Here is a 16,440-nt window from a genome sequence, read left to right as displayed (position 1 = left end):
GTTGTTTAGTTCATCAATTAATATCTTTTCTTCCGAGAAAAGACACTAATTTTATGAGATTGGGAATGTTGCTTGTGCGTCTCTTCTGAAATGCATGTTTTGGTTACTTGCTTCAGGTCCAGACTTGAAAAGACCTCCAATCGTTAAGGAAGGGTATGAATGTCAATAAATGTGAAATTAAGAAATTTGCTGTCGAACCTAAGCATCATATTACTTTAGAAAACAGTCATAAGAAAATACGCGCGCTGATTGGTTAAAAATCGTTTTTCCATAACTCGATGGAGACACAGAACTAGCACGAGCTGTGACGTAGTGATGGCGCGAGCAAAGAGAATTTACATTTTGATAATTAGAGTTAACAAGTTGTTTTCCTTTTTTTCGTCGTGTTGTTTTCTAAAAGAAATAGAGAACATGTACTCCGTGTTTCTATCGAGTTATGCTTGACACAAAGGTAAAAAAGAAACGCCAATCATTCACATTTGTTACATTAAAATGGCTTTCAATTGTGTACGATTTCTCAACTTGTTCTGATTGGCTTGAAAATCTCCCACCAAATTTTCATCCATACGTTTTCCCGCGCTTATGCCGGCTGCATGTTTTTCTTTTGCTTAATATCATTGGCTCATTTTATCTGCTGTGTTGGGCAAAAATAACGACTTTGGTTTCATTTTGTCGGTTTTCATTTAGAGCGGTTTTCAATTGAGTGTCGTAAAACAAATACCAAAGTAATACCTTCGACCAATCACAGCAGGTGCAAACAGAGCAATGACCCAATCCAAATTCGTAGCAATTCCGTTTAACTTGCTCAAAGCTCGGGAAGAATCGCGCGTGTTTCGCGCGTAGGAGTCGAGGTTGTTTTTTTCATTGGTTGATAAACTGGCGCGAGATTTTGAACCAATTACTAAGCGTAGTAAGTGCAATCGCGTAATTACTTTCAACATGCAGTCATTTGAAAACTGCTCAAATTAAAAAGCGATTTAACACGTGAAATTCATTTATCATTTTATCATACAGGCTATTTCAAAGGACAGCGCATTATGGAAAAATAGGTAAAATTAGTGACTGTTTCCGTGTTAAATAAATGAATTCTCAGAACATCATGCAGGTTATGGTTCCTTTTTAATTTTCTTCTTTAGCCTCTTTGCTGGGCCACCCAGAAATTCCAACAAAATTTGGCAGTGGTGCAACTTACGCCATCAAATGTACTTCAGATGAACAGGTATACTTTTCCAGGAATTCATCATATCCATTTGGTTATTTAAGTAAATAACTTTATGACTTTATGAGACAGAATTTTGTTACAAAAAAATCAACAAATGCATGCATACAGAGCATGTATTTACAGAAGAAGAACAATGGCTGCCGTTTTTTTGTTTATGGATACTAAAACAACTGTTTCAACTTCATATGTATGCGAACGAAGGATGATTTATCCATTGTTGATTTCAAAATTGCTATTGGAAAATTGTACTGAATGTGGCTGGTTGTAAAAGTTATTTGGTCACTGCGCGAGTCAGGCTTCGTACGCATCTTGAAAACCCTTGAAAACCCTTGAATTTCGAGAGTACATTTTCACGCGTGTACGTTATGGGAAATGACCAAGAATTGTACTAATAAAATTCTTCGACGTAAATAACAAAGAGGTCCTTGAAATTTCAAAATTTGGCCCTTGAAAATCCTTGAAAAGTCTTTGAATTTTTGGTCTGAAAAAGTGTACGAACCCTGGCAAGTGTACTACCATTCGCTGTGGTTTAGGATTTGTGACGGCGGCGTCAGTGAAAGTACAGTTTTACGAGTTCACTTTTAACAAGCTATTTAACCATCCCATTTTTTCAACTTCTTTAAATCTGCAGAACCGACACGAACTGAAAATAGGCGAACGGTGTTGAAGCTTACAAAGAAAATTATAATCTGCCGTTCTGTGTCCAAGTTGAGATTTCATTTCACAAAATTTCAAAATTTTGAAATTTGGTCATTCAAAGTTCTTTTAGTATTTTGGTCTATTAAAAAAAATTTTCTATATGACTGGCTTAGAGAAATGTAGTTTCCAGGTAACAGAGTCGGTACAGAAAAGAGGTAATTCAGTGCAAAAGCGATGAAAAAAAACTAAGCATTTGATTGGTCGGTGATCAAAGAAACTCACAGGTAGCCAATCAAATGCGAGCCCTGGATGGCCCAGTTTCTGAAATTGAAATTTTACTAACAATGTATGGGCTTTTTGGCGCTTTTGCCTCCAGGTTATTCCTCCGTTTTCGATGACTCATACCTCACTGAGTATTGATGCCAAAGGCCTAAAATTGCAGAGATAACTAACATGTACAAGTTCCTATGTGTTCTCGTTATATGTTCTTTAAAGCACGAATTATTTCTGCAACCAATTCGTATATAAATGAAACAAAATGGGAACACTGACATCAACAGAAACTTGCCTATCTTTGTACCCTTCTTTGAGCTATCAACGGCTATGTTGTTAAACAAAACAAAACGAAATTGTGAATATTTGCTTCTACATTTGGGGACACGAATATGGCAAATGTGACGTCGTGTGTGAGGGTTCTATTCGCACACAAGTCCAAGTTAGGTTCAGCCGTGAGTTCGAGGCTTTCCAAACCTATAATATAGATGAAAAAAAAATACTCCGCTTTGATTGGCTAATACGGGGTACAGTTCTCATGTAACATGAATGCAAATTACAAATGCACAATTCCAAGTTTCCGTAATAATAACTTTTGAACTATTAATTATGTCTTGTAAAAGTTTGAATCTGGCAAACGTAATTTATTTCAGCTAATCCCAGAGTAAATGTCATAGAAAATTAAACTGTACACTGTCAAAATTTCACTTGTTTTCTTCATGATTTATAAGTAATCTCATGATTTCTGGTGTAATTTGGTATAAATGAACTCTTGAAATTTTTTCAGACTACAACTTGTCTGAAAAATTCTGTTGTCCTTATTTACACCAAACTGCATTCGAAATCATATGATTACCGATACGCATAGCAATTTTCTTTCTTTTTTATGGAAGACTTCTTTGAAATTTGGAGATCAAGAGAGAACTTTTCCTCTAAAGCCGAGGATCGTGTAGAAAGATTTATATACAACACGTGGCCCATCACAAGTGTAGTACAAAAACTTGTTTCTTTTTTTCCTATCGACAGTTTGTTTTTCCTTTTTGTAGATTGTTTCTCATGCTGCAAAGTTGATGCAGGAATCGGAAATACTCTGGGCCCATTTGAACGAACCGGAGATATTCTCTGAAGGTGGGTCGAGTTTTTCTAGTGCTTTTCAGTTGAGTGTCGCACATTGTCGTTTCAGTTGTTGTTGTTGTTTTTTTTTTTTTTTACCAAATAGACCTTTTTGGAGATACGGCGGCCATTTTGATTTGTTTCAAATAGCTATTATGGGAATTCCCAGGGGGCAAATACTTATTAATTTGCTTGCTGAGCATCCCATAATGTCTTTCGAAACAATGGAAATCAAAATGGCCGCCGTATCTGCAAAAAGGTATTTTGCATTTTGCTGGTATATTATTTTCTTGATATTTCTGCGTTGCAGAAAACGAATTGAACTTGAATGAAGAGCTGGAAACAAAATGGAAGGTACCTTTGCAGGCGTCTTTCTGTGACATCACTAAAACTGACTTGTCCTAGTTACACTTCTCACTCTCGAGGGAGCTAAAAAGAGAGAGAGATGTGCAAAAGAGAAGAGCTTGGGGATAGAGAGTGGACCACGTAATTAACCACGGAAGAGGGTTCAGATTCTGAGCATGCGCATCCGCCCTTTTTTTCAAGTGCGCGTGTTTAGATCTGAACTCGTACTCCAGTCTCGACCCCAGAGCTCTTCTCTTGACTGAGGGAGAAAAGAGCTCTGGGGAACCCTAAAACAAAGTGTCTTCTTATTGGTATTCGTGAAGAACAATCAAAAGCGTCTCTAATTGGTGCATTCATGTTAGCACGAGGAGTGAGCAGGCGCTGTAAGGTTCAAATATCCAAATTTTGGCTATAAGAACCCTGCGGAGCATGATCTCCTACCCCAGGATGCCCCCACTTGACGAGTAAAGTCGTCTGGCATTAAACATAGTAAAATTTCTCACCCCTCCCCCCCCCCCCCCCCAAACCAAAGGGCATCATCTCGAGGCTCTGCATGGGTATAGGATTTGTATGAGTTTATTCCCCAGAGCCTCGAGATGCCTTTTGTTTAGGTCTGAATTTTAATATATCGAAAGTGGGCAATTAATGCAGCGGAAAAGCTTTTTTGAGGTGATGGGCAATTTAAGACCACTCATATCTCAACAGTGTGTTCTTCAATCTGTGGACTCTCGAGTCGAGCAAATTCATGATGCGGTACCGAGTGACAGTCTGTTGATGGTGTTCTTCGGCTGCGGTAACCTGTGTCTTGTAAAAAAGTAAGTATCTTTATTTATTTTCTCTATTCAGCACCATGTGAACACCGGAACACGATTAAATTCGTCAAAGCGAATTTGGTTATAATTAGGATTAGGGTTGAGTGCTAATTTCGTAATTACCTCTGCAAATTTGGTCAGGTCTCCTCACATGAGGAATATACTACCGTCTACTCCGTCTCTAGCCCTTGATCATGAGCTCTTTGGAACGTTAGCGAACCCAGACATTATTTCCGCAGAGCAGGGCGTGCAGTTCACGGCGTCAGGGTCTGCCCTCCCCCCCCCTCCTACCAACGAGTGTGACCGGCTTAGCTTAGCATTTGTGTCGTGACTGACATTAGGGCCCTGTCGATCGGAAGCGGAGGACGACTACGCGGACGAGTTGGCCGGGCGGCGCCTGCGCATACGGTTCGGAGGCCGACATTGTTCGAAGTGCGCGTGCTCAGAACGGAAAACTCGTACTCGTAGTCGTCCTCCTCCTCCGATCTAAAGTTCCCTAATCTCGCTGGTGGCAACAACCAGGGTGAACTCGCGCCGATATAATTCGTTCCGGGGTTGCATTTTCTGGTGGTATCATGCAAACGAATCCAGAGCCACTAGACGGGAAATCGGTTTGCGCGCCGGTACGAAAGTCTCTCCGGTATCATGTAAACACTACATAACTTTGAAATTTGGTAACGAAATATTCCTCGAATGTTCTTTTAGATGAATGAATCCATTGTGATCTTTTAATGCATAGCGTAAAGCCAGTTGATAAATGATTCTTTCTGAACGTGCCTTTCAGCGTTTTAAGCAGTTTTGGAACAAACACCTCATTCGGTCAAAATCGCAGTGAGATGGGAATCTTGTTCGTTTCAGTTACAAAACGCAACTTTTCTTAATTAAAAACTGCTATTTTGCAGCGTTTTGGGGAGTACACATTGGAGCAAAAACCTCAAAACTTTTGTTTTTTATCTTAGACTTCAGAGAAAACTAAAGCTCTCCCGTTGGAAAAAGGACCCACCGAACTGAAGGAGGCTGTGAAGTCTGCAAAGCAGGGCTTGTGCTTTCTAAAAGTGACATGAAAGCCCGAAATTTATGACAGCTGAAAAAAACAATTCAAACTAAAATATGATTGTTGCTAGGGCGAATCTTTCCACTGATGTACAATGTTTGTTAAAGTGCTGCTATGATCAAAAAAATCTCTTCTATTTTTTCTCTAGATTTTAATAGTATGTTTGCTTAACACCTGACTGGCAAAGTTTTGAGTGTTGATATTCATCCAAAGGCTATTCACTTTGAGCGGAAGTTTTGGATTTCACGGTCCGCTATTTAAGGCCTGGCCAAACGCTCGCAACATTTCAACGCAACATCTTGCAACATTGTTGGGCACAACATGTTGCGTACGTTTCGCCACCCTGTTGCGATTTGTTGCGATCTTTTGCAACATGTTGGATGATGTTGGATCAAATTTGAAAACGGTCAAATTTTTCGTGCAACATTTTGGATGTTGCATGATGTTGTGCTCGTTTGGCCACGTTCACGCAACATTGTTGCACTAGGGCATGCGCGCTAGGTCCACTTGTTGCACGCCTGGGCCAGGGGCAAATAAATATCGACATCGCTTGTGTTGAAAATGTTGAAAATGTTTCGTGCGTTTGGCCAGCCCATTCAACAATGTTGCAAGATGTTGCGTTGAAATGTTGGGAGCGTTTGGCCAGGCCTTCAAAACTGACCTTTTGGACCTAAGAAGGTTGGATCTAAGGAAAAGTGACGTCATTTACTCACCTGCTTAAATTTCAGCGTGTAAATGCATAGCTTATAATATGGGCAAAACGCCAGTTTAAAAGTGTGAAAGCCCGAAACTCCCGTGCTGCGCATTGATTCAGCCGCGTGCACACGCATTGCATTCTTAAACTGGTGAGTCTTTAAAAATGTCAATTTCTCCTCGATCCAGCTGAGTTAATAATGGCGAACCTTTAAATAGGACAATTGCAGATAAAATAAACAAGTGTCTTTTTGAAATCAATGCTTTAGAGCTGTGTCACTTAGTGTTTAGTTAACATAGATTTGAAAGCCAAAGAAAACGAAGAATTGATTTTTTTTGGTCATAGTAGCACTTTAAGTAAACTAGACGAGCAGTCATTTGATTTGATGATCAAGCTAGTGAAAGGCATAGGTTCGATCTTGATTTTACGTCAAGAACTGGTTTGCTTTCGTGATTGCAAAGAACGTTTGCCTTGTCGTGAAATAAAGATCAAAGAACATATTTATGTCACTCACAGCTTGGTCGTCAGTCCAAAAATGACTGCTAGTTTTGATAACTGCACAGAAATGTGCGACACGTATAAAGCGAAATTTTGACGCGGTATTTGCTTTTGTTGAAATGTTTAGTTAATGTTGAGTGACTCTTATGGCCAGGTTACTTGAAGCATGGTTGGCGCGCATTGGTTGAGACCTACGTGGAACTCATTAGTAATTCGTGGCGATGATAGCCAACAGAAACGCAGTATTGAGGTCACGTGCATATCCCTGAAGGACTGACGATCTCATTGCAGTTCAAGTATTACCCTAATTTGTGTGGGTGAAGCTATATCGAAGGCGTTGATCGAGGATCGAGCACACGCGTTTATGGGACAGCGGTCGAAGAGTGTAGCACGTCTTGTAAGCTACATGTTTTATCAATACAGAAACAAACGTAAACATTCATTAAAGCTAACCTTAGGCCTAAAAACTCTTGTTTAGGTCTAATTACAAATAGGTCTTGCTTAGGTCTAATTAGGCCAAAGCCGGTTAGCTTTCATCAATGTTTTGGTTTGTTTCTGTATTGGTAAAACACGTAGCTCACAAGACGTGCAACACTCCTCGACCGTTGTACTTTAAATGCGTGCGCTTGATCCTCGATCAACGCCTACGTTATAGCTTCAACCATAGTTAATAGAGGGGACTGGACTGGAAGATTGGCAAACATAAAAGTAGCAAACAAAGATGCCAAGATTTGTGTTGGGAAATCTACGACCGAGCACAATCTTTTGTTTTGCGCTCATGCACTATGCATAAATTAAGTAACCAACACGTTTCTATTGGTTAGTTCCTCGGTTCGGAGTAAACAATTACTGTGTTTTGTGCACGGTCAAGGCCAGAAAAGAGAACAAAAACCTACAACAAAGAAATTTGTCGGGTTTCATAACCATTCCCTTTATTAACTATGCTTCAACCAATTTGTATTCTGAATCTGTTGAAACACAGAATGACATTTTGTAATTTAGACACAGCCTATTAGTTAGCCTACCATATGACACATTCATTTCTTACGTCAAATACAATTCTCGCCCGCCACTCGCCATTTTGCAGGTCTCCTCACTTTCTTTTTTTCAAATGTGCCAACCACTGGCATCCAGCTGTGTAGCTCTGGTTGGCGCATAAATAAAAATTCGTGTCGTCAACCATATCTTCACTGTTGATCGTCGTAGCAAACCAATCCTTGAGTAACTCGGCCCAAGGAGACGGGTACACCTTCTGTTCAAAAGAAGTCAAGATATTTATTTCCGGATATAAACGTTTCAAGACTTTTATAATTTTGTACGGAACTTGTCGGAGAAGTGATATAAGGAAAGCATTTCTTTACTGCTTGATTTTCAACACCCGAACTTCGATCACTCAGGGAACGCAGTACGAGAACTGTTCAAGTTTCATGCACGATGTAGCCTATTACCTTTAAGTGCACCTTAACTGAAATATTAATCTCCCCACCAAAAGCAAACGTGCTTTACCATTCTTACCTCAAAATTCGCTTTTTATCATCCGGGCAAGACGCGCAGAGTTATCAAAACTAGAAGTAATTTGGACCCACGCACCCACGTGGTATGAGAGGTATGGTCTATTTTCTAATTTACGATACAAACTGCTTTGCAATGCAAAATTTCTTTGAAAACAGGAATGCAAAGCACTTTGTGACGTAAAATCGAGAATAGACCCATGCTTCTCACATCACGGTCGTGCGTCCAAATTACTGCTAGTTCTGCTAGAGTTAACACGGCTTGCACGGAACAGAAATAGCAACATTCTGTGGTAAAAATGGTGACGTGTGTTTGCTTTGGACGGGGAGATTTATATTTAGGACAAAACATATTTGAGTTTAGATGCACTTTAAACATTCTAAAAACACGAAGACGCCCTATAAAAGGCTTGGTGCCTCGTGCGCATGCGGGTGATTTATCAATCAACCCCGGTCGCACACAGAGTTCTATGATAATTTGTACAATAAAAAAGCCCCTTATAGCAATGTGTCCGTAACATGTTATGAGATGTTATCTGTCGTTTTTTTTTCAATCCTCAGTCCCTTTGTATCTTTTAGGGGTTTCGCCTCTTTCTTGCTGTTTTTTGATCGCCATCTTGGATAATCAGTCGAGCTTAAATGAATTCGCTAAATCTCTCATGTTTGCAAGTTGTTCACCGGTACGAGGTTTCCGGTGTTGTGGTCTGCCTTTGTACGTGCAATCTAACAGTCGTCCCAAAGGCCATGTGTTAATTGACTATGAATGGTTGATATGTTTCCTTCGTAAAAAGGAAGCCACAAGTAATCAAAAGCAAACTTCACAGTTAAAGGTTAAATTTTCGCTATATATAACTTGAAGCTATTTTCATTTCTCTTTCATCTTAACTCCCTGGCCAGTCACTATCCGGAGTATAAAAACTGTACTGCTCGTTAAACGTTGGCCAAGATTTCTTACACACCTTTTTAAAGTGCAACTGTGATCAACAAAATCATTTCTTTTTTTTCTTCAGATTTTGAAAGTGTGTTTGCTTAACACCTGACTGGCAAAGTTTTGAGCTTTGATTTTTATCCAGAGGCCGTTTACTTTGAGTGTAAGTTTTGGATTTCCGGTCCGCCATTACTCACGTTCAAAACTGACCGATTGGACTTCAGAGGGATGGATCTAGAGGAAGTGACGTCAAAGGCTCACTAGCTTAAAATTTCAGCGTCTGAACGCAGCTTATTGCATATGTAAAACGCGAGTTTAAACGTCTGAAAGCCCAAAACTTCCGTGCTGCATATTAATTCTGCAGAGTACACACGCATTGCATTTTTATACTAGTGAGCCTTTGACGTCATTTTCTCCTCGATCCAGCTCTCTTAAGAACTCAAAGTTAGTAATGGCGGACCATTAAATTGGAAAATTCCAGTTAAAATACACAGGTGTCTTTTTGAAGTCAAGGCTTTAAACTTTGGTCGTTTAGTGTTTATTTAGCATAGTTTTGAAATCCAAAGAAAGATAAGAATTGATTTTTTGGTCACAGGGGCACTTTAACTAGATGTGCTTAGAGTGTACATATTCACAGTCAGGGGGGCAAATTCTGAAATCGACGTTGCAGCGGCAGATAAGTCAATAACTGAGGAACGTGTTGTTAAAGTAGAAGTTGACGGCTGACGAATGAACGAACAGCACTTAATTACAGCTATGGATCAGTACTAGTAAGTGTTAAGGGTGGAATTTCAGTGATGAAAACCATGCCAAGAGGACGAAATGCGAAAAGATTTATTTATCGATGGTGAATTGGAGAGACTTACAAAATTCGTTGTAAAATATAATTAGATTTTACAATGATTGGTTTTGCATCTGAGAATCAGCCTTTAATTTGCTGATAAGGCCGGAGGAAAGATTTATAATTCTTTCAGAATTCTCTAAAAGGCAATTTTAATTTTTTGGTAATTTTCTCTCATATTCTTGACGCACTTGATTTCAGTGAACCTGGATAAACCGCAATTCGTTCTGGAAGCTGGTCTGTTTAAATTGTCATGAGCTTGTAACTCTTAATGACGTCAAGACGTTAAGCAAAGAGCTCGAAAAGGTTATTGAGTAAGTTCTGCGGTCTGCCATTAATCACGCGGCACAGAAATAAGCAACTTTTTTGTTTCATTGGTTGGTTGAAAAAGTCTTCGTGGTGAAGGTTTTCATACATATGACTGAGGCAATTTATATTTAATTCGATTTTGTTCTTCACAATATGCGGAGTCATGTTTAAGATTGCAACCCACGGCAAACACTTGTCTTTTGGAGCAGCAACGTGTCTGTCTACTTTTTAATAAAGCGCTAGAGAAGAGTCTAATCCTTCACGAAGAGCAAACCGGTGAACGTTGTGATTGCTTCGACAAATAACGATGATCAGATGAACGCGGAGGCGTTTCAGTGCCAGACGAAGTAACGAATTAGCTGCTCTGCTAATATGGGTGAGTACATTTTTTTTCCATTGTCTACTATACTGGCATGTCTTGATAGTGGCTAGTGGTATCTTTTATTCTCTATTTTTTCACCACATCACAGTGTAAGTGACAGCCTGAAAATGGAAACTCTTTTAAGAGAACAATTTGTTGCATGCTGACCGACGTTATAATCTTTCGACGTACGAACACCAAGAGGAAATTTCCGAATTTACATTTAGTAGAAATGAACAGGTATATCACAGAGCCAGGAAAAAAATTTTTCAATCGTTTTATTTTCGTCTTTCGGAAATCCCTATGGCTGTTTTTCCCGATAGCGTTAAACTGATAACCGACATATTTACCGCTGCTGAATGCTGGTCCTCAGTGCGGCTGTGAATAAAATATTGCCAATTCCACCAAAACCCTGAATCAAAGTTTAAAAATAGCAAATAAGATGTGGAATGCAAAAACAAATTTCATTATTTTGTCCAATCATTTCCAGTCTTCCCGAGAAACCGGCCTCAAACAGCTTTGGAATGAGTTGTTAAAAATCAACAGCTGATTCAAATTTCCATTATTTCATCACAGGATTCTCTACTGTCCTATGCAAAGCATTTGCCCGCAGAATGTGCAAGAACTTTAAAAGATCAACGAAATGCGACAAGAAATCGTCGAGTGGTTTTAATAACCGAGGAAACTTAAAGCGTTTTCTTCCACAGCAATTTTTTTTCACGCGGACGGGAAGTCATTGTCAAAGTGATCAAGAAATTTGCATCCAAACGGCAAGAGAAGCCTTTCAACCAATCTACGTCACCGATATTACGAAGAAATTTCCTTCGGAAATTTTGATGCCATTTGTTTCCGCAAAACAAGAACTAGGTGAAGTTAATATTCTCGGTCATCGTGGGAATCCTTATGTAAGCGACTCTTGCCTTTCTGTGGACTGTGAGGAAAATGTAGCCGACATGTTTGCGTGGGTGTATGATATGGATGTCACGGAGAATAATTCTTCCAAGATCTCCTCTACAGGTGTTTGTGACAATTGACTTTCCTGAGAAAAGGAGAGGACGAAGTATGAACAACGCAGTTGGGACAATTGGTTGCTGGATTTCAATGCTGTATTCGTCCAAGAGCCGGCAACCCATCGTTATATTTGGAGACTGAAAGTTTGATATGCATTATGGGAAATGGTCTTTTTTTTTGTTTTTAAAGGGAACCTCCACTAAAACAGGAATATATCTTTAAAATATTTAACATAAAGCTCACAATCAAAATTGTTCGAACGATTGTATCCGAAATAATTAAAATTTAAAAATGGTTGTTTTGGTTTTCAAAATTTCCCGGGCGCCGCCATCTTGAATAATTGTGACGTGTCATAGTTGCCCTATTGTTTTAAAACAAAAGCTCTTTGTTCAAGTACAAAATAGTAACCATAACACGTCACAGTTATTCAAGATGGCGGCGCCCAGGAAATTTGAAAACCAAAACAAAACATTTATTTCGGATACAAACGATTCCATTAGAAAACGTTTGAACAATTTTGATTGTAAACATTATTATTTTGAAGTTGTATTCTTGTTTTAGTGGAGGTTTCCTTTAAAGACAAACCAAGCGTATGGACCTGGGAATGTATGTTGATTAACCCGTCACCTAACCACTTTACTATCACACCCGTAGCTGCGAACGATCATTATTTTAAACAATATTTTGATAATGCTGTATTATCACTGGGCAACAAACGATATTAAAAGGTCGGTTACCAAAATTCACCAAGAAACTAAACATTTTAAAATCAAAGCTTAGGCCTAAATACTTTTCAGCAGTGATATTCTATGGGAAACTTAGATAAATCTTTCTTAAAAATTCGGTGCCTTGGTAAACTCAGTGGTGAAGCGGAAAGAAGCGGTTCCTAACCCGGGAGGGGGAGGGGGACTCCAGTTGGCAACGGGCGGGGATGAGCGTATCTTTTAGGGTCAAAATCAGGGATCTAGTATCTTTTTAAATAGGGTGTCTAAAAGGTTTTTGGGCCACCAAAGTCTTAGCTGGTATCTTTTAGTGTATCCTATTAGTATAATACGATATCACATAATAATAACAGCAACGACAGCTTTCAAATTTGCTTTAAATTATGTCCAATTATTAACATGTAACTTAACTTGTGGTATCTTTTAGGGGTAAAAATCTTATGTTGCCACGCCCACTTTCGTAAGACTTCGGTATCTTATAATTGATAATCGTTAATTTGGAAAAGAGGTCATGTTGTGTCGGAACCAACATGATCTCTTCGCTAATTAACGATTATCATTAATTCGTAATTTGCTTCGAATTTGGTATTATCGTTAATTTAGGACGCTGTGTCTTGAAATAGTCGAAATAAGAGAAAGATAGGCAAAACCTAAATTCGACGGTTTACAATTCGTTACAAGGAAAGGTTACGTTTATACAAACGTTGGCCGTGTAGCACTTATATTTTAAACAGAGTTAACTGAATAGAGTGTAATGTGAAGTGCCAGATTTCAATCTCATATGAACCATGTGAGCGTTAGCCCTACAGATGGAAATGGGCCCACACAAGGACATCTTCACTTCCCACGGCCTGCTCCCGTCTGACCTTGTAGCGCAGTCGGTAGAGCGGCGGAGATCTAACCCGAAGGTCGTGGGTTCAATTCCCACCCTGGTCAGAGTTTTTCTCTGTCCTTGTGTGGGCCCATTTCCATCTGTAGGGCTAACGCTCACATGGTTCATATGGGATTGAAATCTAGCACTTCACATTACACATTCAGTTAACTCTGTTTACAATTCGTTAGCAGATTATCAAAGGGGAAGCACCTAAGATTGGCACAAAAAATGTCAAAAGAACACCTAATTGTCTCTAGTAATAAAATACACACAGTTATACATTTGAAAATTACCATTAATTAAATGAAAAACACTCTGTGACAGTTGTATAAAATAGGGATAGTGTGGGGGTGAATTGCCTGATCTTCTCGCAAAAATGTCGATACTTCGTAGTAGAGTATTGGATGGGTTTTTAACGGTAATGGCTGAGTCCAATAGTTGGTAGACAAGGTGTGAGTGAAAAGTATCAGCCCGAGATCTGCAGCATTTGTGGAGCATTCGGTAGTTAGCGGGAGATAACAGCAAGATCCGAGAAAGCATCCCTGCAACCAGTAGCCTGCTGGAAATACGTCTGCGAGCGCAGGCTATGCAACCAGATACCGGACGAATTTTTTACCGGTCGAAATATTTGACCGGCCATTTTGTTCGCACAGAGCCGTGCAATATTTTCGCCCTGTTCACATGGAACTGACGATACATCTTTGCTCAATCGCCATTCTACTCTCCGCTCGTTTGCGTGACCAAAGCGGACGGTTCGACTAACTCAGAAGGGACTGCGAGCAGTCTATCACCAAAACTGTTTGTTGTTGTCCCTGGAGATATCATTGATGCATGCCGTCTGTTATTGTTATTGATTTGGCATGAACTCTGGCTGTCACTGGGCTACCAATAAAAGTGATTTTTTTTGTTCCAGCAGTTGATCATCTGAATAACAAAAAGAATGTATGGATCGTTTTCACTCACGTGACCAGCAGCCGTATTGAATTACTACAATACAATACAATATTCTTTATTTCACGAAGTTGACGTAATTAACCCAATGAGATCTAACTTACGGCCTTCCCAACGGTACAAAATACACACATGAAACAATGCCCAATCAGCAATATACGACTTATTACAAGAGAAACTAAAAGTAGACAAAGGTAAGGTTTAAGATAGATATAAGATAATATAAACTAACTACCTTCTTACACAGTTACAATAAACAGAAAAACGACTATCATAACACATTGATTCTTCAAGATGAGAAACATTTCTAGCAAACTTAAGGAATAGGGTAAAGAGTTTATGCTTAAAGTTATTTAATCTAGATGAAAAAATAATAGAAGGAGGAGATACATAAGTTATTTGCTTACGATCAGTGTCAAGGCAATTAAAAAGAGTGGCAGCAGAGTAAGCAAATGTGCACTTTCCAGAATTAGACCTCGGGTAGTGAACTTGAAGATTAAAAGCCCCGGGGGGGGGGAGACTCCCATATGAAACAGACGGGGATGCTCGTCGGAAATTTTGAATTTAACCCCTAAAGGAGACTTATCTAGGCGTGGCTTAAGCAAATTTTGACCCCTAAAAGAGACCGTTTAAAAACACAAAAATACGACACGCAATGAGTTTTAATGATAAAAAGGCATAATCATCGAATGCTTTTATCTAAAAAGAAAATTTAAAAGGAAATTTGACTTCTGTTTCTCTTCGCGTAATACTGTGTTACTTCGCGGAGACCTTGGTGGCATAAAATATTGGCGCTTAGCCCGGAACACCCTAAGCGAGACCAAAATCCAAAATTTACACCCCTAAGCGAGACGACGAGCAATCCCGTCTGTTTCATATGGGAGTCCCCCCCCCCCCCCCCCCCGGGTTAAAAGCGCAAGCTCTGGTGCGCAAATCCGTTGAAAGAACGGAAGACAAGAAATTGAATTTACGTTTAAGACAAAGAGGAGCCAAGTGAACCTATGATCTTCGCAGTTATGAACGCAATTTTTACAATTGCGTAGAGAAGCCTGAAAAATTCAGGATTTCAACGGGGTTTGAACTCTTGAACTCGCGATGCCGGTTCGACGCTCTAACCAGCTGAGCTATGAAACCACTGATGTTGCAAGCTGGTCATTTGTGGCTTCTAATGTTCCCGTGATGAATGAATCAATGAATGAAATGTAATGTGAAATGAATCATATAAGAACTGCGGATATGTGCAAGAACAAAAATGGGTCGAATTAGAGCGGTCAAATAGAGAACCGTCTTTAAATAAAGGCGATACTTTAGCCTTTTTCCAAAGATCGGGAAAAAAACCCAATGAGAGGCTACGGTTAAAAATTGTCGTAGAGAAGACGCAATGGAAGGAGCCAATAATTTCAGAAAATACCCACTAAGTCCACCTAAGCCAACGGCTTTTCCAGTAGGTAGATGACGAAGACTATCAAGAACAAAGACAGATATGATGTAATTGGAGGTATGGTAAAAGAAACTCTCAGTGGAAGCTTGGAACTAACGAAGTCCTTCAGATAACCCCAGTTGGGAGCGTTTTTGTGAAGCCTTTTTGTTAAGCACAACTGAGGAAGCAATATTGACAAAATGAGTATCGAACAAGTTAGCAATATCAATTTAACTGTCATAAATTATTCCATCAACCAACAGATTGCTTAGAAGAATGGAACATTGAGAAGAGCTAAGCTGCGGATTATTTTCCATAAGTTTTTAAAAAATCAATTCCAGTCGTTACCTATTAAGAGCAGCGACTCGCGACTCGCAACTCGCTATTCTGTCGCTCTAAGAGAGAAAAAACCTCGGGCAAATTTACATTATTTACTTGTTCGAACATCAGTGAAGAAAGTCTCGTGAAAATTTTATTAACATGGTTTTTGAAAACTCCACTTCCATGTCATTTACATGCTCTCCACCTTGAACTTCCGAAAGAATGATTTTTAGTCACTATTTACAGTTAATTTACATGATCAACTGAAGCATGAAAGTTTCATGGAAATTCGATTTACAGGATTGTAACAATTTACATGTTATTTACAGGATATTTTAAACCCATTTACATGATTAACATACTGTAAATTCATTTGAAACAATCTAAATGTTATTTACATGTTCCTCCATTTATACTTCAAGAACATGACCATGTCAATTACTATTTACAGGTTATTTACCTAATTCACTCCAACATGTAAATACCTTGTAAATCTTAGTTTACGAAACTTAACGTGTAAATTGTAATTTACAAAACATGT

At 39.1% G+C, this 16,440-nt stretch overlaps 1 protein-coding gene across 1 annotated transcript in view; it reads left to right on the top strand.

The window, feature by feature from the left end:
* The window catches only part of LOC138059928 (uncharacterized), a 21,289-nt gene extending 14,265 nt beyond the window's left edge, over nt 1–7,024 (top strand). The window contains 8 exon segments of the mRNA XM_068905586.1: nt 117–153; nt 1,015–1,049; nt 1,137–1,219; nt 3,181–3,262; nt 3,558–3,601; nt 4,298–4,407; nt 5,364–5,391; nt 5,394–7,024. Coding sequence (XP_068761687.1) covers nt 117–153; nt 1,015–1,049; nt 1,137–1,219; nt 3,181–3,262; nt 3,558–3,601; nt 4,298–4,407; nt 5,364–5,391; nt 5,394–5,468 — 494 coding nt within the window. The 3' untranslated portion in view covers nt 5,469–7,024.
* The last annotated feature ends 9,416 nt before the right edge of the window (nt 7,025–16,440 follow it).

This window comes from Montipora capricornis, chromosome 8 (assembly GCF_036669925.1).
Source record: "Montipora capricornis isolate CH-2021 chromosome 8, ASM3666992v2, whole genome shotgun sequence".
Classification (NCBI taxonomy): domain Eukaryota; kingdom Metazoa; phylum Cnidaria; class Anthozoa; order Scleractinia; family Acroporidae; genus Montipora; species Montipora capricornis.
Note: the sequence above shows the minus strand (reverse complement) of the source record. Positions and strands in the feature narration are given on the sequence as shown.